We start from the raw sequence: 26373 nt of genomic DNA on the forward strand, positions 1-26373 counted from the left end.
ATTATTATTGTTATTATGGTAGCCATAAAATATATTAGGACCTAAACGTTTGAAATGCAAAATAGTTAAAATATGATTAATAACTGTGTTATAAAAATTCCCCATTTGACTAATAACTTCAGTAAATTACCTAAATTGCAACTTCAATATTAACATATAAGCAAGTCAAAAATATTGCTGCTTAATTATGTACTTTTCCTTTTGAATAAATACATTTTTCTAAGTTAAAACAATTACCTTGCAGTCCGTCAGGCTTCATCAGAGTGCTGGATAACGTAAAGGTGTTCTCCTCAAACAAACAAACAGGTGCAAGGGGAAAGTCATACTTACTAAGAGAAAGTGTGTCATCTATCCACCTTCGTTCAGGTGACTTTACGCGGCACAGTGGCGCTAACAGCGAACACAAACATCTCCAAGAAATAACTGCTGCAAATTACAAATGTGAACATTAGAGGAAAGGTGGGTAAAAGAAAAGTCTATCGGCTTCTGGCCGGTACGGACTCTGCTGGTGGAGCCTCCATGGAAGCGTCAAACGGCTGCTGGCCGCTGCTTGTCCTAAGGGCAACAAGGTTTACACACATACACACACACACACACACACACGTGCGCGCGCATACACACACACACACACACACACACACACACACACACACACACACACACACACACACACACACACACAACCGAGTCATAGTCCGTAAAGTGCAACTCCAATCGAGTCTTGCACCTATTACGCCTGCATATGCATTAATGAAGTTAAAAATAACCTCTGCAACTCGAGCACTTTTTGGCACATCAGCTGCGTCAACAGACCTAAAGACAAAGTTTCTGTAAACTCAGAAAGGCAATTATATCATTTTATGACAAAAAATATAAATGTAATAGTACAATAAAATAACAACATAAAAAAATAATAAATGATGAATAAAGAAATAATAGCATACTAATAATAATAATATTGATACAAATTCAGGTAAATTTCCAGTTATAATACGACCTTGACCTCACCATACCTCACTGTGTCCACCGCCGGTTGGAGAAAACCAAGTTCTCGCTGTTAAAGGGGTAAAAATTCAAGGAGGTGCTGGCAGGAGCTGAATGGGGTGGGTGGGTGGGGGGGGTGCCGGGGTGAGGAGGGGGAAGAGGGTAAGGGGGTGGCAAGGGGGGAGGGAGGGAAGGTGAGATGGTGAGGAGAGAGCAGGAGGAGGAGGAGGAAGAGGAGGAGGGGAAGAGATAAGTGATCTAAAGGGGAGACGATAGGACAAAAAAAAGTGATGATGATGAATACATTGGAAAGTTTTTTGGCCCCGGCGAGGGTGTCAGATTGAATGGCCTGTGCGCATGTGCGAAGGTGTCCAAACTGACAATGCTGGTGAGATGAAGATAGTGTTGTTGCTGCTTCTGGGCTCACGGAGGACGACGAGAGGAATCTACAAGCCGACAAGATGAGATCCAAGGCGAGGGCGAGAAAACTGGCAAAAAGTAGGTCTTCCTTTTCCGCTTCTTATCGCTTTCAGCCGCCGGCTCCAAACTCGTGTTTGTGTGGATGTCCAATGTGTCCCTGTCATTTGCCATGTCCTTAAGAGAGGAGGGGGGCGACTCTTTGTCCACAGTTAACTTTTCTGCTATATTAAAAAAAAATGTGTCCCGCTCCGGCTGCGCAGCCTCGTTCCTCCGCATGCTGCGGTCTCGTCTTCGCTGGTTCTCCGTGTCAGAAAGTTTAATGTGTGATGAGAATCGCCGCTGGTGCTTTTAGCTGATTACACTCCAATCTATGCACGAGAGAAACACTGCCGTCCGAATCAGAGCTCGAGCTCGTAGTTTTTGCTCTTTTTCGGCTGTCGGAGGCGCAGAATCGTTTCCCGAAAGTTACCAAGAAAGTTGTCGAAACGGATAGTAACTTTTTTTGTTTTGTTCATAGAGCCGGTCCAAGTCCTGTGAAATCATGTTCCCGGCTTTTGAAATAGTGGGCGCTGTGGCTCTGCTGCAGAGCTCGCGCCGAGCTGAGCGCGCTCATTCGCTCGCCTGCGAAAGGGGAACCGCCAGAGTGTGAATTTAGAAAGAAAGAGAGCAATGTTTTAATGCAGTTTATTTTTGGTCGATCCCGCTTGAACCGTAGAATATCTCTCTCATACGGCAACTTTTTTTTGTTTTGTCCCGGGGCCCCTCGGACTGCCGCCGACTGGTTCCTCCTCCAGGGAAATGCCAATCAATAATGCGTCTTGTGCAAGAAAGCGCCCATACCACTTCTTAGTGGACTGCTGCTCGCGTCACACGGAACATTCATGTATTCAGTTTTGTGAACACGAGTAGGGCTACTTTGTTGTCGGAAAGGGAGCTTGTATTTTTTTTACATTGTGTTTATTGTTGGTGGTTTGATTTATCGGTCGCCTTTATTTGCGCCGTCTTTTATTTATTGTGCAGGAGTGCATTTTGTCTTCTACGGCTAATTATGTGGGTCAATCTGCTTTTTATCCACAATTCATTTGAAAGGGCGTTGCTTTATTTTATTTTGGCCTGTTGGCATTTACTTTTGTAATGTTTTAATACTGTTATATTTTACTCATAATGAGTTTCGAGTTGTTTTGTGAAAATATATAGTTCAAATACAGACCATAATTAGCCGTGTATATATATCTTGTTTCAGAACAATTTTAATTAAAAATAATTAATACATATGCCTTCTTGTTATTATTTTTATGTCTATATATTTTTTGGGCATGCTTGATTTCATGTTTACAGGCCTTTAAAAAACGTTGTAACTTTGCCAAAACCACTGGCCCTGTTAATTCAACGTGAACCTTGATCTTTATGCCACATATAATTCAGGCTTTAAAAAATACTGGTATTCACGTATCTGACCTTAAGTGATTTAAATATGTTTGCACAGCTTTTAAAACAAACCTGAAACGTGTTTATTTCAGTCGAGTTTGCAGCCTATTTCAGAACTGCTAAATATTCTATATTAGGATTATTATTAAATGTTCAGTGAGAGATTCAGCTCGCATGCATTCAGATCAATTATAAGAATAAAAGAAAAACCAACAGGTTGTTTTTTTGCAGTCTAGTTTTTGTTATCATAACCTTATTATTCTTGCATGTGCTCCATTATTGGTGCCCATGGATCAAGTCCCCGTTTAACGGAAGGAAAAGCTAAACTCTAAATGGGCTACTTTGGGAAAATACTTAAACAGGTCGAGGATTCTGCTTCTTGCCAGTAATTGCACTTGGTCTCGATCTCTAAACAGCCTTGATAGTCTGTTGATCCGGGTGCTAATGAACTCAAATACCTGCCTTTGAGCTCGCTCACATCGGACAACTGGAAACCTCCGCAACCCAGAGGCCTCAGATCTGTTGTGTTGCAGCGGCAGGAGAGAGAAACAGAGCAGACATGGGAAAAAAATATCGTGTTCTTCACATTCAAAACATGCAGGCCCACAACTTTTGAATGCGACGCGTGGGAGTGTATTCCACCCTCCTTTTTTTTCCGGTGCTAAGGAGAAATACTCTCCTGCAGGCCCACAGCAATATTCACCAGATGCTTTGTCATTTATTTTTAACCCTCGTGTATATTTTCTTCTGTCGGTAGATAGCACACGTACACTTCAAAGTCCACTCTGTAGCAACTTGTGACACCCGCATGTAGAATATGAATATGAGTGTGCTTTCTTGATTAGTATGCAGTCGTTCTGGTTTGTTTACATCATGCTTTGGGGGGTCAGGATTAAGTGAGTGTTATTGGGTTTTAAAAAACAAACAGACATTACATTTCTTGCTCTGTTCCACGCATGTATTATTTTTCTTTTTTTTTGTTATACACCGTTTACCTGTTGTATTGTTTTTATTTTTATCTGGACCAATGTTCCCTCTACATTAGTATGAATGGATTATTGTGAATTTTAAAATGTTACATTTTATTTTTCCTATACTTTTAATAAAGAGGAAATCATCCGACACATTTGCGCCCTGCACCACGTCTCATTGTATCCGAGCCAAATAAATCGATAAGCAATCCAGCAGAGAATACAACAGCAAAGTGACGATGAATAAGCGAATTTGCTCAAATTGAGTTCATCTATAGCTCAGTCCATATCTGTTGTGTAGGTTATTTCTGTGCGTTACAGAAGGCTGTTTCATTGTGCAACGCTGCTGAGCCCATAGCTTCAAATTGGTTTTGGATCAATTAAAATGTCCAGTTGAGTGTAAAATTTTTTTTTTGCCGGTGTTTTTAAGTGCACAGGTGAGACAAATACACACACGCACGCACACAAAAACAGACGCTGCTCTCTCGCACTACACGCGCACAGCCGCGTAATAACGTCTCCACAGACACCTAAAGAAATATCATTAAAATAAAAACGTGTAACAGCTTTGCACACATTCGGGGAAACCGGAAGGTTTTCAATCCACACTGATTCTGACCGCAACTCACACACGCCATTGATTTTCTAAACCTATTTCAGTTACTGCGGCTGCATTATCGAGTCAATAAATGAAAGCTATAGCGCACGCGAGTTTTATTTAACAAAATATTTATTTTTTTTGCTGATTTTGCCCAAAATGACCCCCACCCCTTTCCTTACCCACCACACTGAACAGAATTCACACAGGTTCTGACAGTTTCCGTATCATTCCCCCCTCTGTCTGTCTCTCTCTTTCTGGCCTATATATACTAATTAGCAGATATCCTATTGATCTTTGTGTTAAATGCCCCTCAGGCTATTAGATGGACTCCCAGTCATGAACTTGGCCTGGCTCAACAGTTTCTGATGTTTTGACAGAAGTAATAAAACCCAACCCATAACACTTTAAAACCAACAATGGTAGCTATGTTGAACTTCTGGCTAAACGTTCAGGGTCCCGTGCATGCTCCCATGTATTAACTGCTATGCAGCTGTAATGTGTGTCAGATAGCACTCCTCCATGTTCACAGATTAGAGCCTGAACATAAAAATGATAGGATCATCAAACGAAGAGGAAATGTAATGTGTCAGTGTCTTGTTTGGTATGAGGCTGCAGTTCATTGGCTGCTTTTTGTGTACTTTTTATCAAACTCGACATGTCCCAGTTTTAGTTACTTTTATTTTAAAGTTAGAGCATCAGTGAGCCCACAGACTCTTTGCAGCATAAACAAGTTCAGTTACTCATGCTGTCGCTAATTGATGAAGGCTAATGATTAGCCGACAGTGCCTGTAGACTCAAAGCAATTTCATTATTTTAATTTGAATGTCAGTCTCGTCAGACATAATGCAAAATGAAAATACCTGTGAGATCTTGATTTTGTTGCTGCAGACCTCTCCTAGATAAAACACGGTGGGAAACCTGAGCCTCTTGTGGCTCCACAGAGCCATTTGCATTTGTGTGTGTGATGATGTGGATGATCTTAGCAGCGCTCTGGATCAGGCAACACCAGTTTTGCAGTTTTAGGTCTTTGTCTAAAATGACAGACTGTGACCGCTATGATGATCACAGTCTTGTGAATCTTTGTTTTTCCAGTTCTCAGAAATACTCGTCACCATCCAATCAGGAAGACCACCTGCTTTGCAGTGATTTTTTATAAAATCTGTTTTTTTTTTAAATACAGAAACGCTTCATTTACTTTCTTTTAAATGCTGTTGAGGAGTTTTTTTTTTTTTTTCGGAGCATTTGGACATATTTTAGGATCATTTGTGTCAATTTTTGAAGGATTGAAAAATTGTGTAGCCGAACTAATTGCATCAGTCCACATTTGGCACGGCCACATATGCTGCATAAGTGCTTGATTATGGAAGTTTGTGGGATGTGAGTTCCTCATCCCAGTGTGTGCACATACACAGTTTAGTGTGTGTTGTGAGCAGTGACGCTCATAGTCTTCTTTCCATATTTATTTCCAGGGCTGGTTCTTAATCTTTTTCCAGTGAAATACCTTTGCACTGCACTTGTTTAAAGGCAACTGCATTCTCAGATATATGACATGGACATGTGTTTAGTCATAAACCCCCAAAAGGCACTTTTATTCATAACACAGCCGTAAATGTACCTATTTGTAACATATTCATTTGTTGCAGGAAGAAGTTGGATAAGTATAGGTTTTGGTTACAGTTAGTTCAATGGCAAGCCACTGTCAGTTTCAGTAACATTTGGTCAACATTTGATTCACATAATATATAATATGATACAAATAAAGATGCGTTTTATAACCATATCTTCAAATTTGCTGTGAGAGCCGACCCACAGTAAAGTATTCCCTGTAATGTGGAGGACGGTGTAGTCTGAAGTCTCAGTTCTGCTCTTTGAAACAGCCGTAAGTAAAATGTATTTTCTCTTCCACCTATGTCGGGAATTCACTGAAGATTTACTATACAAAGAATAGTTACTCTATGAATTACCTGAATTCTGAAGCTTTAAAGAGGGATGATTCATTTTATGGAAGCATAGTTCAAATGGGATATTACCCTTTTTTAAATAGTCCGTTTTACGACTGTTCCACTGCCAACTTTTTAATGTTTTCTTTCACTATCACTGACTCCATCTTTCCCCCCTGAACGCTGTGTGAGACAGTCTTTTATCTCCGGGGAAATGCTTTTATTGTTATTCAGTCAGTTGCTGCTGTAAATATGCCGCCGCCACCGCTGCTGCTGTTTTGGCCATGTGTCCCAAAAGAGACGTCTCCAATCTGGAGAAGTACAGGTGCCATGCAATGTGAAAATAATTCAGAAATGTGGACATTGGTATGACTCCTGAATGAATCCCAGTGTGCCTACAAAGTACAGAAAAGCCCTCAATACCCTTCTGTGAGTATGAGGCTGTTATCAATCATTTAGCTGTTTAAGGCATTATAAAATACCTGTGATCCTCCAAAGAGTCTTGAATCATTCTCCATTGCAACTTTAAAATGTTTGTTTTTTTGTTTCGGGGGAACTTTATTGAATAATCCATAATCAGTATTGCGCTTACTTGAATTGATAAAAGGCCAATACTCTCTAATTCAAGAAATGGAAATAAAGACAAAGCTTTGGCTTTCGTTTTTTTTGGATTGAGCAGGAACTGCAACTCAAGCAGAGTGTTGAGGTCACAGTGACTTTAATGTCAACTGAGACTCACTGAAGGCTTGAAAACATTTGACTGGCTTTCCTTAGCTCTGTGACACATGTGCTTGCACACATAGAAGCCATACAGTACATGCACACTAATGCAGATGGATCCTGGATACACACACACACAAATGCACGCACGCACACACACACACACACACACACACACACACACACACACACACACATACACACCTTAGTGGTGACAGATTTTTGGGCAATGTTAGGATTTAACCCCAATCAATCACAAACTAGAAAGGTTGAGTGTAAATGTCATCCAAACAGCAGGAGCTGGCACTCTTGGCTGGCTAAATACGTGTGTGTGTGTCTGTGTATATGGTGTGTGTGTGTGTGTGTGTGTGTGTGTGTTTGTGTGAGTGAGACTGTGAGAATCAGTGTGTGTACCATACAGTTGTTGGAGGTCCCTTCACTGTTCTGAGCTTTGACCTTGGCACAGCGATGGGTGGACACCTCTTACACCTGGACACAGGCACCCACACACACACACACACACACACACACACACACACACACACACACACACACACACACACACACACACACACACTCGTAGACACACACACACACACACACGTTTTAGCCCCATGCTTCCTGCCTGGTCTCATGCTGGCGAAGTCAAATTTTGAGTTGACATACAAATACCATTGCATTAAGCTCTTGCACATGGCTCTAAATCCCATTCATTCCAATGATACATTGACCTCACATTATCCAGTTGGCAAATACATGCCTCTTTCTGCCTCGCACCATGACCTCACTCGCCATGTTTCTAAAAACACAGCAATCTCCCGATCGTTTGGCGAGACTGTGGCATGCCTGAGAGACTTTTAAGATGTATCCCTGATGTTTTCTTTTTCAGCAGCCCCCTGTTTTTCGTCTCTCCTCATACCCTCCGTTTTCAGCCTGCAGATGGGGGCAGGGTCTTGTTAAAAATAGCAGCGGCATGTGTTGGCGAAAAAAGGCGGGTTAAAAAAAAAAATGAAAAGCCATTACACTGCAGCTAAATGCATTTTGTCTTGACCTGTGGCTGCTTATCGAGTTACGTCCCTCCACTGCCGGGCCGTGTCTATAGGACTCCATCCAGCTTCTCAGGGCTAAGAATACACCACGACTGCTGGAGTCATCCCATAGGAAATACCTCATCCTTACTTCTTGAGTGTACTGATTAACGCTAAATGATTATCTCTCTGTGTGTCTGATTGTGCACCTCCCGCTGTCAAACAGTGTGTGTTGTTTGCAAAACAAGGGGCAAATGTGTCGAGTCCCTAATTAGCGTGTTTTAGCAGCCCTCATGATTCCCTCTTGCATTGTGACTAGTCTTATCTGGGTCTAATCCCGATTTGTTTGGTATTAGCCCGCTCACTTTCTCCCGTTTCTCTCTCTTTCCTTTTATTACGACATTTGTCCTCACCCTGCTCTTTTCCTTTCATCCAATTCCTGAACGTCCTGTCCTTTTTGTTATCCCCTCTTTTGTTCACGCCGTGCGCTCTGTTCTCTGTACAATTTTGGCGTGAAGACAAAATGTCTGCGTCAAATTAACGCGAGTTGGGCAACAATTTAATATTATCATTTTTCAACTTTTTTTCAACAATGACGACCTTATAATCGTATCGTTTTTTTGCACATTTCTGCTGTCCACATTAATAATTCAGAGGAAGCTATAAAATAATTACTAAAGGAGTTGTTTCACGTGCACAGTTCAGTCTAATGCACGACAGTGGAAGACGGTTCATTGGTTCGAAAGGTGATTGACAATTGCTATATAATGATATGTATTGACTTTGGAGTCTTTTCCTATTAATACTGACCAGCATTAGAATTAGCTAATGCTCTCAGCTGGTGGGCTAAAGCTGTCTGATCAACGTCTGTACAGAAGTAAGTGTTGAAGCCAAAAGTAAATGCAGGAACGCTTTTGACCAGCTGACGAATACATTTGGTTATCAACACACAGTGAAATGTGACACTTTAATCTCAGGGAATAGCACTCAACAAAACGATTTATTTTCCTCAAAAGTTTTCTTCTTCTGATGTGTTTCACATATTATAGCTCATCTCTCCACACACACACACACACACACACACACACACACACACACCCTCCAGTCCCAGTCCCAGTCCCAATCGGGCACTGCTGATAGTGGCTCATCCTGTCCAGATATGATAAGCAGACAAACTGCTCTGTCCCCTGGGCTGTTTGTCTGTCTCAGGAACCGACTGTTGTGTAGCAGCAACAGCAGCGTGGCTCTAAACTCCTTCTGCCTGCCTCCCCTTTCATCAGGCCGCCAGTTCTAAGCCTTGGCTCCATCTTCACTTCTATCTCTCACACTCCTCCCTCACCGTCTTCTGCTTCGTCATTACCACAAAGATGGGCAGGCGGTGTCTCATTAAAGCGGATTAGAGGCATCTCCGCGTCTCACGGGGGCCGAGCGGGGACGTTTCTCTTCTCCAGTCCCCCCCCCCGACCCACACCCACCCACCCTTTTTCTCTCAGAGATCAGGTTCTTTGATTTGGCCAGATAAAGACCCCTTTCATGTCGGTGGGGACGGTTAGCGATTACACTGTCAGACCCATCGTTTTGGTTGAGTTTGACAAATTTGCCGCGCTGGGTGGGGAGGCTGTGGGGATTGTATTGGGGGGGGGGGGGGGGGGGGGTGCAGTGTACAAGGAGATTCACCGTAATTGAGCCGTCATTATCCAGTGACCCTGCGCCAGGCGCTAGTGCGTAGGGCTCACCAGTTCTCTATTTGTTTAATACTTGGCTAACTTTCTTTGTGAGTATGATGGATAGAAAGAGAAGGAGGGAGAGGGGGAGAGAGTGGAAGCGGGACACCGGTCCCCAGATGAATGCCTCTGCTTATTTGACCGCCTCTCTTGAGCGCTGCTGTCCATGGAAATTGGCTCCGCTACATCACCGCTGCAAGTTTCTTTTCTCACCCAGCTCCTCCCCGGTGCAACATAATTAGGCCCATATCACCGGCTGCCATTTATTTTCATACAAAATGAAAACTGGTGGCATGTTGATTACTGAACTCCCCAGGGACAAAGGCCCACTATTGGTGTGCTTTAATTTCATTAACTAGAGTGTGGCGCACAGGATAAATATATTAAGAGCTCCCTCTCATTGCAGGCCCTCCATTTACCTCAGCCACTCTGTATGCTAAACAAATCCTTAGGTGTTACAGTTGTGGAATTGGAACAAATCTCCTGAAATTGTTTGGCTTAAATGAGGCACATTTCCATGGAGTTGATACTTTTGTTCTCTGATGGATTTCTGACCTGTTACTTCTTGTCTGATCTGGTAGTACTTGTTAAAAAATAAGTACATCTTCTCAAAACACTTCTCAATTGTCTAATGTTGAAGTTGCTGTATTTCGTCATAACATACTTAGAGATACTACGTACAGACATGTTGCTCAAATAGATGTACAGCCATTTCCATTTGGGTTTTCACTGACTGTATATTCGAGGTGTGGGTTAGAAAGATGTCCGGTGTGAGAGAGGTCTGTCCCTGGCAGGATAGTGTGGCTGTATTCGCCCAGAGATTTTTATGAAGGAAGTCAGAGCTCTCCTTGTTAACCTGGAGTCAGATTGGATGTGAAGCGATGAGTAGGGCAGAATGTGTGTGTGTGTGTATGTGTGCGTACACTTGTTTGTGTGTGTGTGTGTGTGTGGTTGTGTGTGTAGGTGTTGGAGGGTTCTTGGCTAAAACATTTCAAGATGGCCCATTAGCCGGCGCAGGCCCATCCCCTCCCGACACTAGGATTCCTCTGTGCTGACCCCCTCTCCTCCACCTCTCAGCCCCTCTGTCCCAGAGGCCCCTAGCCTCATCCTGCCAAGTGTACGGTTCCAAAGTAACGATGAAGCTGCCTGCGTGTGAAAATATTGAATTGCAAAAACATCCCTGGGTGAGAGGGTGTGTGAATGGAGCTTTCAGCACCGGGCCCGACCCTGGCCCTGTGCTACTGACTGACGGACAACAAATGGCATTTTGTGTCCAGAGAGAGAGAGAGAGAGAGAGAGAGAGAGAGAGAGAGAAAAGAAGAGAAGAGGAGAGACACATAAAAAGTGTGTGTGTGTGTGTGTGTGTGTGTAGGGGGGGGGGGTCTTCAGTCTGGGGCCCTATATGCAGGTCTGAAATGCCTTATCACATGACCTGTCTGACCTTTGGCCCCCACTCAGCTAAGGCTGTCAGGCTGCTCTCCAACGGGGAGCACAAAGCCTCACAGCCTCAAAGGCCACCATTCACCCCCCCCCTGTGCTGCCGTACTCCAAAGGTAATAGGTAAAAGTAATGTCAATGACCTCCACTTTCCCTCGCGCTACAGGAGGGCAAAACTCTTAAGATTCGTTGATAATGTCAAAGGTAGAAAGTGGCCATTTTGGCTCCTTATCCACTGACTCTACTTAGCTCCCGCGAGATGAAATGCAAAGCAAACCGAACCACCAAAACGTTTCTTTTGGTTATAGAGGCATCTATCCGAAACTGATGGGAACTGAGATGTAAAATGAAAAAATGTTAAGAAAAAAACGTAGTGTTGTTTTCAGTTTTTATGCTCTGGGAATATAGTTGTGTAACTCAGCTTTCTGTGTTATCTAAGTATGTGTGTGTGTGTGTGTGTGTGGGACATTAGTGAATTTCTGATGTCTCAGCGGACTGACGGGGTCACCGTATGACCATAACCTCCTGTCCCGCTTTGCAACCCACACACTGGCATCTCTCTCTGTGTCTCTCTCTCCTGACCAGTCCTCGGATTCTTTCTTCCCCTCTCTTTTTCCCCTCCTTCTCTGGAACACTGGAGTTTCTCTCTCTCTCCGGTCTCCTTTGAAAAGATGCGGCGTCTTTGTCGGGCCTGATAAAGGATGCCATAGTTCCCCTTTTCCCCTTCTTTGTGGCCCGGGGCTGGCGGCTCCTGTAGAAGTGCAAATGGTATCCTCTCGGAGGGGCTATCCCCGCGGGCCCTGGAGGGCCCTCTCTCTCCTCCAGGCTTGGCTAATTACCACCCTGCCCCCCCCCCCCCCCCCCCCCCCCCCCCCCCTCGCAGCCCCCACCAGCTCTCTGGTCCCTGGAACCATGGACGGCACATTCCCACAACCAGCACCTGGCCTTCTTTTCTCCTGGCCCGCTTTGATGGCTGACACCCCAGCCTACCCCTCCCTCCTTCCTCATCCTCTTCTTCTCTCCGCCCCACTACCTCATCTCCCTTTCTCTCCCACACTTTAACTTCTCCCTCTCTCTCTCTCTCTCTCTCTCTCTCTCTGACTCTCATTACTAGAGGTTTTAAATTGCTTTCTGACCCTGACAAACTGCTCTTGTTGAAAAGGGAGATGTCTGATAGGGAGGGCAGTGGATGTGAGCAAGAAATGGAAGAGATGAGGGAGGCAGTGGAACGTTATGTTTGTATGTATCTATAGTCCATTACATACAGTATTTGATTGTTTGTGTTTGCCGAAGTATCCCTTAACCCATCACAAAACCCAAATTGCCCCCTAAGGCGACTGGATGTGTTAATTTGAAAAAAGAGTACATCTAGTGTGCGTATGCAGTTCTCATCCTAAATGCAACCTTGTTTAACATGTTGTTAACGCAGAAACAAAAAGGTGTTTTTCTCTTAACATTAAATATTTAAAATCACTAATTGATATGGTTGATCTTGCAAAGTTAAAAGAGAGACAGCTGAACATTGCATTGCAATTAGAGGTCTTTGGTTTGGAAAACTTGACCAGTGGTTCATGCAGATTAAGTTGATATAGTGCCACAGTAATGCACACACACACACATACACACACACACACAAATACACACACACGCACGGACACAAATATCTAATTTAGTTGCATATTTGCGTTGTACTAGCCGTAGGCCTAATCAATAACCTGCCCCAGTGGATTTGACCAATTCATAGCTCGCCTTTTGTGCAGTCTAGCGAACCCAGCGAGGGCATTTGGACAGCTTTCTGAGGAAAACAAATAGCTCTATTACAAGCTTGCGTCTCTGGGATGCTCAGTGTCCCAAAGGCAAAGTGCTCGGCCCGTCAGTCTAATTGTGTGTTCTCCACGCAAGACAAAAAAAAGAGAGCTTTTCAGCACAACACAGGCTCACCAGAGTCCAGACAGAAAAGTGTTGCGTTAAATATGAGAATGAGTATTTCATAATTATATTGTTTGATTATCATATTTAGATATTTGCAATTTAAACTCGTGAAATAGACTGGATCTATACAATAAGAAAACATCTCAAATATTTTAGTGAGTCAACTTTTCTTGTTGTTCTACTTATCTGACGTGTGTGTAGGCTGATTGTCAGTCTTCCATGATTTTTTAGAGAAGACGTTTGAAGTAATTTGCAGTTTTTATTTTTACTCTTTGCAGTAAAACAAAAAAAAAAACAGACAAAAGAAATCCCTGTTCAGCAAAGCCGTGGTTGCATGCATGTCCTGTGTTGACTCCAACACAACGCAGACGGAGGCAATGGGTGTTACTGTGAGCTGCACACACCCAGACCAGTTACACAAGTGTAGCAGAGTTTGGCTTTGGATTGTAAGACTGAGACTAGTTCACCTTAGTGAATATACAAACAACGTTACTGCTGCCAGGATTTTGAATTCGTAGGTCAATGCCCCAGCAGGCTTAAGAAATGCTTGAACTAGCTTTTAATGTTTTATCTAAGGAGATGTAAAAAGTGTCTGTGGCTCCCATCAAAACTAAAGGTGACGATGTGTTAAACCAACAGCTATTGTGACTTTTGTTCTTATTTTATAAAGCACAACTCTTTTAATCCTACTTCTTTTCAATGACAATTGCATCTTGTCTCAAACGTTGTCTGCCATCTAGTCTGGACATCGTGAGTATCTCTCTGCTGCTGCCATTTCCCAGCCACAGCTGCCCTTCCCTTTGCAGTTCACACATCATCACCTATAGGACTAGGATGATGTCATGAACTGGGCTGCTTCTTCCTTGTCGGTCTCAACCGTAACGACCATCAACTGGAAGTTGGATCATCTAGACATTCAAGTGAAAGTCCCCTCTCGGGTATCAGTTGGTGATGTTTGATGTTGGTTCATTTGATAGAGAATGTGCATGAATTTGCCCCCATTTAAATGAGTCCCACTGCTAAAGAAGAGCATTAATCTTGGGCCACTGAACATGTCTTGTGTCTGATTTGTGCTGTGGACGTGGTGGTACGGTCGGTGGATTCATTATTAATATCTTCCTTCATACTATGATGGATTTATCTCTGTATTGATTAAGAAAATGGTGACTTTACAAAAGCATCACTGGGCGAGACATTTAGCATTTGTGTTTTAAAAAAGATCTGAAAAAGATTTGAATCAGTTGATTTGACTTCAATCATCTAAATCCTGAGAGGGCACATTTAGAATGTCTCTAGTCTGATGTGTCCCTCCCTCTCCAACTCTCTCCTCATCAAGTCTAGCCACATCCTCTCTTTCGAGTACAGAAAAGGAAAGAGGAAGAAGTTTCTGAATTGTGTTTTATGAGTGGTTTAAACGGCCACTTCTGTGGTTTTTGTCTGTCCGCGCTGACCGTTCAACTCAAAGTTCCTGAGGTTTTTGAGACACGACAATTTAGCTGTTTTAATGGGGAGATGTTGTTCCCAACAAATGTCAGAACTCTGGGACCTGCATGTCGTTGGGTGGAGGGACTGAAGACATGCAGCTTTACTGTTATTTCTTTGTTTTAGCGCCACGTTGGCTTTGAAAATGTGTTTCTCTTCATTTCCCTGAATGCAGTAAAAGCTCACTTGGATGAGCGCAGGGGCACACACACACACACATGCACTGACAGAGGCATCTTGTTTTTCAACAGCACTGAAGAGCAGTAAGTGTTTAAGAATGGCACGGTGAAGCAGTGACAAAGCAAACAAAAGAGGCAGGTGGGTGAGGCTGCTGCTGGCCTGTCACCGGCCGTGGTTCCATTTTAAAACTTTTTTTGTTATATATATACAGCAATGTATGAAAAACTGTTTTTCTAAGACTTGTTTGTGAGGTAGAACTTAGAGCTTTTGGGTTATTTGTGCTGTGGAATTTAAAAATGAATTTGTAACAAGTTTTGGCTTGTTTTTCTTTTTCTTTACGTCGATATTTTACACATTTCTAGAGACTAAAACTTAATTTTTAACAGTGAGGCAAATAATGCTACATTACTATAACAACTATGTACAGTATTAATGTCAGTATTCAAATTACACTTTGCCTCTGACAGTTCTTTCCTAATATTAGGGACAGATTCATGCGTCCCTCTCTCTCTCTGCTCCTCCACGCTCTCCCATTTTAATTAAAACTAGGTGTGAGGTTTGCCGTCCTGTCTTTTGACACCTCGCTATTTATCTGTCGGGACGCAGGCACAGGGCAGGACCTTCGGAAAAGAGGGGCAGATTTTTGTTTTCAGAGAACTGCAGAGGAACTTTGATGCCAAGTTCCTCTGCAGCGAAAGGCAAGGCCTCTACGCAGCACATCTGAGAGTACTTTGGTGAAATAACAGCAAATGTTTGTCTTGTATTGTATGGCACGCTGCTGGAGGAGCGCTAAAGCCCCTTCTTCCAGCGCCTAAAGCACCTCTTAATAAAATAGTCAAGAATAACTCCTTCACCTTAATCTTCCCCTCAGATTACTGCACTCAGGGCGGGAAATTAGCAGCAGGCCCATGCGCTTCCCTCTTTCTTTGACACTGTTACATCTTTATTTGCAAGTGCCTCCCTCTTCTCTTCTCTGTCCGTCACCACATCCCTCCCTTTGCTGCCTTTTCTTTTTTGTTTGTTTCCTGTCTTTCTCTCTCTGTGTGGTGGGCCCGATGAACTCTCCATGGCAGGGGGGGGAACAGCATTTTATTGGGTCAGTATTAGAAGCAACATGTGGCTAATGGGTGGTTGCATTTTCCATGGTCTGGTCCTCATCAGTGCAGAAAAGGGGCCTAAACAACTAAACATGGCCGTTGACAATTGATACGAGCCCTTTTAAGTGGATCTGCTTGGTGGAAGAGGGGGTGGGGCGGGGCGTGTGAGAGTTTGTGTGTGACTGAACGCGCGCATGTGTGTGTGCACATTTGCCTCTGCATGTTAATTAGGATACCAACAAACGCACAATCTCACATGCGAACACACACCGGCACAGTATCCTTTGGGGAGCTTACATACAAGAATGTGTGTTGTCCCCCCGTGTCCAGGAGTGTAACCCACACCTTGAGTACGGTAGCGGCGGTAGCTTTGAGCAGGGTTCGACCCACCGTCTGATCCTCGTAACCAGAACTCTCCTTTACGGCTTCCTGTCCACTTGGCCCAAGTTCCCCCTTGCCCGCCTGCCATCTGGGTCTGCCGAGAGACACATGCACATGTATACTGTACACACACACACACACACACACACACAACATAGTGAGGACAGGGGTCCTTCTGCTCTAACCTGTGTCTTTCACTTACAACTTTACCTTTGAAATCAATATCGCACAGAGGAGACGCGATAAATCTATGTTCTCAACTTCTCTCCCTTCTCTTTTGTTCTTTTCTCTCAAAGCACTCTTTCTAACAATTTTAGTTGGTTTACATCATGCTCTTGTAAGGGTGATCTTATTTAACCGAGTTTAATAACGGATACAAATACGTCTGAAAGGTCATTTGGGATGGGAAATGATGCAGGGTAGCAACCGCAGACAGATACCGATCTCCGTGCAACTTTCACTTTGATTCTGTTTGAAGGACTTTGAAGTTCAGTCGTCCTTTGAGTCAATATCGGATGATTTCTGAAATGTTTGCAGCTTGTATGCGTGGCCATCTTGTTGAGGCTTGGGTTGATCAACATCCAAATTGCATCTATTATAATCCTCAGGAGCCTGAGATCAGCCTGATATCCTTTTGTGAAGTGTAAAGATCGAAGATAATTGTCTTAGCCTTCCTGGTCAATGTTAAGGCTGCTAAATAAGTTTTAAAAAAGTGGAGCAATTTCTTCACATTTGTAATACAATACTCAATTTTAGAAATTCTTCTTCTGTTCATTATTAATAGTTATAAAAAACGTACTAGTGTTATTATGACTTAAACCCTTCATTATATTAGCATTAAAGTTACTCTGGGTTTTAAGTATCTGGGGGTCAACACTTTGATCACTTCCTTCGCTCTTTATACCTTCATTGTGTTCAAGATTAGATACACACACACACACACACACACACACACACACCACAGGTGGAAGGGGCAGTGTCGGGTGTAGCAGGGGGACAATGCAGGATGCGTAGCAGCGAGCCAACACGGTGTCTGTGACAGTGACAGCGGCAGTGCGCTCCTCAAAGCTGCTGCTCTCCTCTTTCATCACCTCCTGTCACAGAGTGTGTGAGGGACATCGCAAGCCAAATAAATCTACAGTACCTGGGAAAAAGTGACAGTTTTGACACTGGTGATGTCATTTATCTGAGATCAAATGTTTAATATAAAAATCTATAAAATCTATATATATATATATGAAAAAAGTATAATAATAAATTATGAGTTAAACCTATGAATTGACAGTTTTTAATTATTTGCATGAGCTACTGATGGTATGCAGATATGCAGAAACTACTTTTTATTAAGAAGTTTTAAGACGTTTTGCTATTTTACTTAAAGACAAACTAACTAAGATAATTAAATTACGTGCCTAGACTGGTGACAGCATTCAAAATGCAATGATGGTACTGATGAAAGTCATCAATCGAAAGTCATCAGGGTTTGTACGTGTTTGGATGCTGTAGTTCATGTATTTGATGGAGGTCAGAATTCTTACATAAAGAACCTGCTCCATGGAAATCTGATTTAGGTGGCCGCGGAGACGGTGGGAATACCCGATGAAAGTGGATAAACAGAATTGTTTTCACAGGTTGCTCATGAGGGAATAAGCAGAGTGGGAACGGAAAAAGACAACTTATTTATTTTCAGGGCCGCAGGTGCCCGCTCCCAGCTTATTGGTTTTTTGGATGACTCTTTTACTCTAAAGAGGGCAATTTATGTCCCTCTCTCGTCTCTCTCCAGAGGCGAGGGCTGAAGTGGCTGGCTTATTTTAGCGAGGTCTCGTGGTCTTGACTTGTGGTGACATATTAATTGAGGGCTTCCTCTAAAGAAAAGAAAGGCCAGTGTCACGATTGGTCCGACGTTGTTTGTAGAGCGTCGCAAATTGGTCCTGTTTGGCTGGAAAGCTCTCAGGTGTTTATTTACACATTCGAATGTTTCAGACGGCAGCTGGCTTTCTCCCGCTTTCTGTATGTGTGTTTGAGTGTCTCTGTGTGTACGTCTGGATGCATATGTGCAGTGTTTGCTCCCATATACATGTACATGCCAGCTGTGTAATGCATGTGAGAGATAAAGACTGGCGGGGGGGGGGGGCAAAGTAGAGGAGGTGGGCGAGACAGTTTCCTCAGCTCACCTGCCTCTTCTTGAGTTTCCACATAGCTGCTTGTCCTCTTCATCCATTATTGACCACACTCATTCACACCAGCCTCTAGAAGTCGTTACAACGCTAAGGAGAAGAGCCCATTTGTTTTCCCAACTTTTCTCCAAGGAGTGATTTATATCATTGGTGTGTGTGTGTGTGTGTGTGTGTGTGTGTAAGGGTATGAGCTCATCAGTGTGCCTGAGGTGACCACTGCAGAATATAAACTGTCATCGGGGTCATAAATTGTTTTCCCAGCACTGGTGTGAAGTTGAACGTTAGGTCCTACATTCAGACACCCTGCACTGCACTCACACACACACACACACACACACACACACACACACACACACACACAACTAGACATACGTAGACCGTATACGTACATTTGCAGCTGATTTTCTTAACACCCAGGTGTAGTAGCTCAGCAGTTTAGCGCAGCCATTGAGTGTGGGGAAGTAACTACTCTGCCTCCTATTTGAACATGGTTACCAAGACAACAATTGTCTTAGCTGGCATTTCTGTGAAGAGGAACATTAAAATAACACAAGACCTCAACAATTTAGTCAGTTGGAAAGCTGGAAAATGACACATTTGTTCTGTATTTGTTCTGGAGAGAATACCTTGTTTTGGGAAAAGACCTTTATTTTCCATCTTCTGAGATTGGAAGTGTTTTTGGAAGCATCCTGGGAGACGTAAGAGGAAGTAAATTGTGGTGTATTTTACAACATGCAAGTTTTTGCATTGATCTAATGCTGTGTGGAGTAAATACACTTTTTTGACTTAACTTAAATAAAAACACAATCTTGTCCATACACAAGTATAAAAAGAGAGAAACAGGCATGTGCACATACATGCACAGTCATGCCCTGCAGCAGGCAGATAAACGATCCAGATATTTTAGCTGTCTTTTAATGAAGTGAGACTGATCTCTCTCTCTCTCTCTCCCTCCCTCTCTTTCACTCTGTCTCTGCTCAACTGAAGTATCAATAATAAGATTTATCTGTCTTCCCCCGCAGCCTTGATTCAATTATCTCCATCTCTCTGCCTCTTTCTCTTCCTCTGGCTCCCTCCCTATTTGCCCCTCCGCTGTGGATCCGTTTCCAATTGAAGGCAGGTCATGCTTTGTGTTTCTATTTGTCATGACAGGGTTCCTTAACGAGTGGAGGCTCCCTTCCACTGCGGCTTAATCTGATCTGGAAAGGAGGGAAGGAGGGAGAGAGGGAGGAAGGGAGGGATAGGGAACAGAGAGGTGGGGGTAACCAGGTAAAAGTGGGGTCACAAGTCGTTTACCTCCAACTCCTCATTGTCTGCATTTCCCTTTTTTTTAGGAAAATTAGATTTGTGTGATCCCTCCTCCTCCCCCACTTCCAAACGTGTGTTTCGTGTCCAATCTGAAGCCTTTGAAGTTTGAAGAGTCCCTTGCCCCTCCACACGCCCACCTCAGCCAAAAAAAAAACCCCAATACCCCCACCTTGCTGGCCTCCACCTACTTCCAGACATACCTCATTACCTGAGGCTGTATTGGAAGAAAGAGTGGCGGCTAATCAAATTGACTGCAGGTTTTCTGCGATCAGAGGAAGTGGCGGCCATTGAAGGGTCACTGGTTCAATGTTAGGCCTCAGGAAAATGTCATGAATTGGAAAGAAATTCTCTAAAATAATCTCAAGAATAACCAGCAGTAGCTTTTTAATCTCAAGTCATGTTATCCGGCACTTCAAATGTTGATATGTCCAGTTTTTACACTGATTTGGAAAAGTTGTCTCATGGCTATAAGGCTGACCGAAACACATTCTACAAACTCACCATGTGTTGTTGTGGTAACTCTGCTACTGTAGCTAGAGCATCACCACCATGCTGCAATACGACACCCATTAAATGCTTTGCTATCAGAGGGTGCAGAGTTCATTATGTATCTATCCTCTTACCTGTACTTGCTTACCTGTACTTGCATTAGCTCATAAAAACACAAGGATTTACATTTTATTTTGCTGAAATTTCAGAAAATACTGGTTATTTTAGCTAACTCCCATCAAAACAGCCAAAGGGAGAGCGAGCGAGGTTCAGAGTAAATTCAGAGAGACAGAGTTGAGTCTGTTTACAATTGGCAGGTCTGGAGTGTGAACATCTTGGGGTGAGCCTCTGGCTAATTTCACAGAAGCTGTGAATGAAGACTTTCTTATGGCCTCCGCTATGCAAATGTCTGCATGCATACACACACATGCAGTAAGTGTGCACATGCACAAATTGCCTCCTCCCCTCGGAGAAACACACACTTGCATTTACACACACATCACTTGTTAGTGCACATGAAGGATGAGGCAGGACAGCGCAGCTGTTGAAGCAGCTAAAGGCATTAGCTGGTACAGTTCAGCAGCTTTGCATTGGCCCAGTGTGTTTTGAGGGAGGGGGGGGGTTGGCCTTGTTTTTAGGGTTGCTAGCCATTTGCAGTGCTCTTGGATTTCCACAGGGAACACAGGGTATGTGATAGACACCAAGCATCTGTCCTTTTGCTCTGCACCGGATGGGAATCCCCCAGTTTTTAGATTAGTCAGAAGGAGGCTGGATGTACATTTCTGTTGGGTGGATTACATCCTGAGGAAAACAGTCGCTGTCCTCAGATGTAGTTTCACATACATTTTTTATCAATTTAGGAATCAAAGTGACCTTCAGTGAGCTGCTGACAAAGATAGAAGTTCAGCTCAACAGGACACATGGATGTCGGCTGGCTTCGGTTCTTGTAGGAGTCAAAGGTGACTTTTAAGTTACTTTCCACAACCACAAGGCCACCCTGATGCCACATTTCAACACAGTGATGCCTACTGTGTGATATTTCCATACCGGAATAATATGGCTTCTGTTAGTGATGAACATGATCCACATCAGTGTCCTGGATGGAGTCTTTGTGCGTCAACACCCTCATCCACAATGGCTGTTTCACACACACACACACACACAATAACTGACATATTTATGATCTGTGTTGGGATGACTGTAAATTCATGAATTGTTCCCTTCCACAGCTCAGCCGTAAAAGTTGGCCACTTTAGAGTGCTCCAAAAGGCAACAATCACAGACTGGAGCGTTATTTATTTTTTTACAGCGTATTGTTGAACCGGCTATTCACGTTTTCATTATTCTGTTTGCTGACAGACAATTGCAACTGAAAAGACGAAAACATCACTCAGTTGTCTTTGTCATGAATACAGATGTTTTTCCTTCCTGTGGTTGAGATGATCTTCTGACCTTTCCTCAGTGTGTATGAACTAGCCTGCCCTTCTCTGGTTCTTCCTTTGGGGTTCGCACACACATCGGAGGAGGACTCAAAGTTGTGATGAAGGCCCCGCGATGGAAAGCACCAACATGTTTTATATATGTGTGTGTGTGTGTTGGCAGCAGTGGTCATCTTCAGTGAGTGTCCTCTGGCTCTGGCCCTCGTGTTGACCTCTCACCCAAATTAAACCTCCACAGTTCTCTCCCTCTCCTCCCTCAACCTCTCTCCGCTGCCCACTGCCAGGCACTTTTGTTTTCACATGGTCCACTTCTCAGGGAACATGCTCATATTTGTGGCTTTCGGGGTTGGCAGCAGAGTGTGCTGCGCCTGTCAAGTTCTCTTTTTTTTTTCTTCACTCCGACTTACCCCAGCACCCAAATTGAACTGTTGAGTCATTTCCTGTCATCCCCCCTTCAACTACCTCCCAATCCAATATTTGCCAATAATGTCAAATGTCATTGTTGAGCATCATGTCTTGTAGTACGTCTTTTCCTCTGTACCGTAGTCGCCCACGATGAATGTATAAAAAGAGTTTACCTCCAAAAACATGATCACTGAAAACCTCTCGAATCCAGATAAGAAATTGATGGACGGCTCATGGAGCCTCCAGCAAATTTTGGCTCCTCAGAAATACATTTGTTTAAATGACCTACAAAGCAAAAGCAAAACATTTTGGTCTTATTGAGTACCCGCAAAACCGTTAGCATGAGCGCATGGTTAGAAGAATCCTCCACAAATAGGCCCGGGCTCATCCAAAGCATGTTGCTGGATGTGAGAGAGAGAAAGAGACATGCAGAAAGAAAGGGAGAGAGCAAGATGGTTATCTGAAGTGAGGTCAGAAATGAAACATGTCATAGCAAATTAGAGCCATGTTGTTTGAATTACTCCGGCCTGTTCCTTAAAGGACTGTCTGCCCGGTGGAAAAAGAAAAAAAAAGAAGTGGGCAGAGAGCGTGTATTGAGTAAGAAAAGCAAGAGACAAATGGAGGGAGAAATGGGAAAAAGAAAGACACCAGCGGTAATTTACAGTGGGAGCAGAAGAGATAAAGACATATAGGAAGATATGAAAAGAAAGAATAACAGTACAAGTTAGCAAGAGAGAAAACAGAGGGAGGGAGAGAGAGGCTTGACAGAAAAAAAAAATAATGTTTTCTCTGGAACAAATAATGTGACTCGGGCTGAGTCATGGGCCTGCCGAAGAATGATGATGATGATGATGATGATGATGAGAAGAAACCTTGGACTCATTCCGGCTTCGAGCTAAGTTTGGGGCATCATTTACCAAACTACTGGAGAGGGGCCCCTGCCTGTGTGTGTGTGTGTGTGTGTGTATGTGCAATAATAACCACATTCTCTAAGCATCTTCGGCCACCGGGGCCTGTTTTTATAGCTGGGAACAGGGATGGGCCAACACTCGTTAGGAAGACTATTTCGGAAGATGGGAGGGAAAAAAACGGAGGGCTTCAGAGCAGAAGGATGACCAGAAGGGGGTGTGCAGAGGGACAGGGAGCCCGCAGGCTCGCAGACTGGCCCGTACAGTTGCGACGTGTTGAAGAAGAGATGAGCTGCCTTTCTTTGGGAAAATGTCCTCTTGAGACCGAGATCCGTGCAGGGTTCCCAGAAAGTGTTTCACAACTCTGAAATCTAGCCTTTCCATTTGAACAGTGACAAATGGAAAGCCTAGATTGTTGGCGGAAAAAAATCATCTGATCGAATGTACCCCCCCCCCCCAAAAAAAAAAAAAAATCTCCTTACGTAATAGCCGAATCATTTCATTTATCTTCTCTTCTTTCCTTTTGTCTTCTCTACTTTGTTTTAAAACGTCACATTTTTTCATCTTTCACTCTCCACGATCACCTTCAAATGCGTTACTCTGTTTCCTAGCAAAGATAGACCTCACACAAGCACTTACTTAAGCAATTATATGAATGTGGGTGTCTCTCTTTCTGTGTGTGTGTGTGTGTGTGTGTGTGTGTGTGTGTGTGTGTGTGTGAGAGAGAGTTGGAGAGTGCTATCTTGGTTTCAGCATATTGTGTAGCCACAAAAATAAAAGTAGTTAATGGATGCAAAACACACTCGTACACACACACACACAGTCACACAGAAAGGGAAAGAGTGCAAGCAGGGATAAGCTGAGCTGGTAATCTTCCCTTCAACAAAGGAATGCATTTATGAGACACGTGTGTTTGTCATTTTGTGTGTGCGCCTGTTTGTGTGTTAATGTGTGGGACTGTGACTGAGTACTCGCCTGGCCACAGCGCAAGTATCTCATTTTTCGTTTGTATTGTGTACAGCAGTCCGCCGCGGTGCAAGTCATGCCACCGTAAACACAAGGGGGGACAGGCGTCTTTGAATAGCAGCAGTGTGCGTTGGAAGACATCAGGCGGTGAATCCATCACGTTACCACTGACGGGCCCAACGATGGGAAATAAATATTTACTCTAAGCTTCCCCAAATCACATCCAGAGATTTCTTTCAGTTCTTTCTGTCTCTTCTTCTCTTGTCCTCAGTTACTATCCCTCTGCATTTCAGCCAGTCCATCCCGCTTTTGCTTTTTTTTTCTCCCCCTTTTCTCTTCCTCCTCTTTGATTCCTTTTTCTTTATCGTGGTCCCCGACAAAGCACACGGCAGAGCAGGGGCCCATGTAGACGTGGAACACAGGTCATGTTTCCACTCAAGCACACACACCAACTCACACAAACGGGGGTACAAACATATACACAAACATGCCCACCACACACACACATACGTGCTCGCACACACACACACGCACGCACGCACAGTCAGCCTGAGATATCCATCTGGGGTTTGTCATGTCAGACATGGCCCATGTGTCTCTCTCCTGTAATTATGGCAGTATTTATTTTTTCAGATCGTCCCGCTGGGTTAGGAGCGTCCCGTTGAGTGGTTTGAACGTGGAAACACACTCCGCTCAAGACATCCAGCTTAGCAGAAAAAAAAGGCTCACAGTACATTGACTAGAAATTGGTAACCCATAATTCAGAGATTTAATGTAATGTGGAGGAAGTGTGCACATTTGTGTGTTTGTGCATGAGGGTGAGTGCAAGTATAGGAAAATGCAGATGAGGCTGTAACTTTTCACAGCCGAGTAAACGCTCGACAGATTGAGTCTCGCCATTGCCAAGAGAGTGAGATTTGATATTATAATGTCTCATCGCCTTACATAACACTCATGACCCACCCATAACGCCTGGCTGACTTTGTAACAACTTCTGCAAGTGTAATGTATAAATTCAGACTCATTGCCTCACACAAGGTGGTCATGAAGAGCACCTTGTTACCAAGTTAAGATTGAAATTAAATGTAATCTTTATTGAATTTGGCCGTCTCACATCATATATCAATGGTTAACTCGATACATTTCAGGTATGATGTGTGCTTTAAGACATCACATGCCTTTTTGTGTACGATTAATCGAAATAAATATCTACAGTTCAAGTGATAATGAAACTAATTGTTATTTTTAGCGCCATATATTCTTATGTTTTCATTCTTCCTCTGCACAAAACTGGTTCACAGTTCAACTGTTACCAACTGAGTCCTACGCAAATTATATTATTGTCATTTGGCAACTGCAATTCTTATATTTTTGCCCACTTTTTCATCACCCTCAGGTTCCCCTCAGGTAAACACTGCTAGCTCTGTCAGCACTGTTGCCGTTATTTGCACTGTTAGCTGCGAGTCGGCAGCCCAGCCGTCTCCATGTTGAGGTCTAAGCTGAGTTTCCTGTTGAGCACCTTTAAAGCTGTGTCTAGTGATGAAGCTTTAGCCTGTCGTCTGGAGAATAACCATAAAGTTGAAGAAACACCTCTTAAAACTGTTTCAGCAAAGGTAGGACTTATTAAAGGCTATTAGATTACATTCACTGGTGCAAGTAACCCTGTCCAAACTCCACCAATCCACAAATTGTGGTAAATCCTGCCTATCCTAAAGATAAGTGTTTCTTTTCTTACCCTTTCCCTTTTTCTCTGGGTTGCACGAGTCACAGTAATGAGTGTGCGTTTGTGTTTGTGGGGATGTCTCCTCAGCTGAGGGGATTCGCCCTCTGTCCTGATGGGCACTTTCAATGAACTTGGCGCTCACGCCTCCTTTCTTACCACTCCTAGCCTCCTTTCACTTTTTCTTCCCTGTCTGTCTGTCTCCTCATTTCTCTCCATCGCCTTACAAATCCTTTACCCTCTCACTGTCTTTTTATCACTTTCCTCCAAGCTGCCTTATTCCTCTCTTGACAAAAACACAGATGAGTCCCCTTGAAAAAGAAAAAAAACAAAAACCAACAAGATAAAGATAATGGCAATCGGCCGGCGTGCTAATCAACGACTATCGTGGGAAAAACGCAGGGGGACGGGGGTGGCGGTGGTGGTGGAGTTGGTGGTAGGAGGAAAACCAGGCCCATTGTCCTGGGGAGATTAAAGTCCCCGAAAAGGCGGCATTGTCCACTGACGGGGATAAATCTTCCTCCTCCCGTCACTCAGGGGTTGAATTCAATTCTCCTCAACCCCTCCTAAAAGAGAGGCTTATCTCCTGCTCAATAGCTTGTTGCGCTACAAGCAAGGCAGGAATGCACCAAGTTG

General features: G+C 43.5%; 1 protein-coding gene across 1 annotated transcript in view; it reads left to right on the forward strand.

The window, feature by feature from the left end:
- Window positions 1-1445: 1445 nt before the first annotated feature.
- The window catches only part of prdm16 (PR domain containing 16), a gene marked incomplete at its 5' end in the record, with an annotated part of 170884 nt that continues 145956 nt past the window's right edge, over window positions 1446-26373 (forward strand). The window contains one exon of the mRNA XM_079181086.1: window positions 1446-1482. Coding sequence (XP_079037212.1) covers window positions 1446-1482 — 37 coding nt within the window. The remainder of the gene's footprint in view (window positions 1483-26373) is intronic.

This window comes from Pholis gunnellus, assembly GCF_910591455.1.
Source record: "Pholis gunnellus genome assembly, chromosome: 2".
In the NCBI taxonomy this organism is placed as follows: domain Eukaryota; kingdom Metazoa; phylum Chordata; class Actinopteri; order Perciformes; family Pholidae; genus Pholis; species Pholis gunnellus.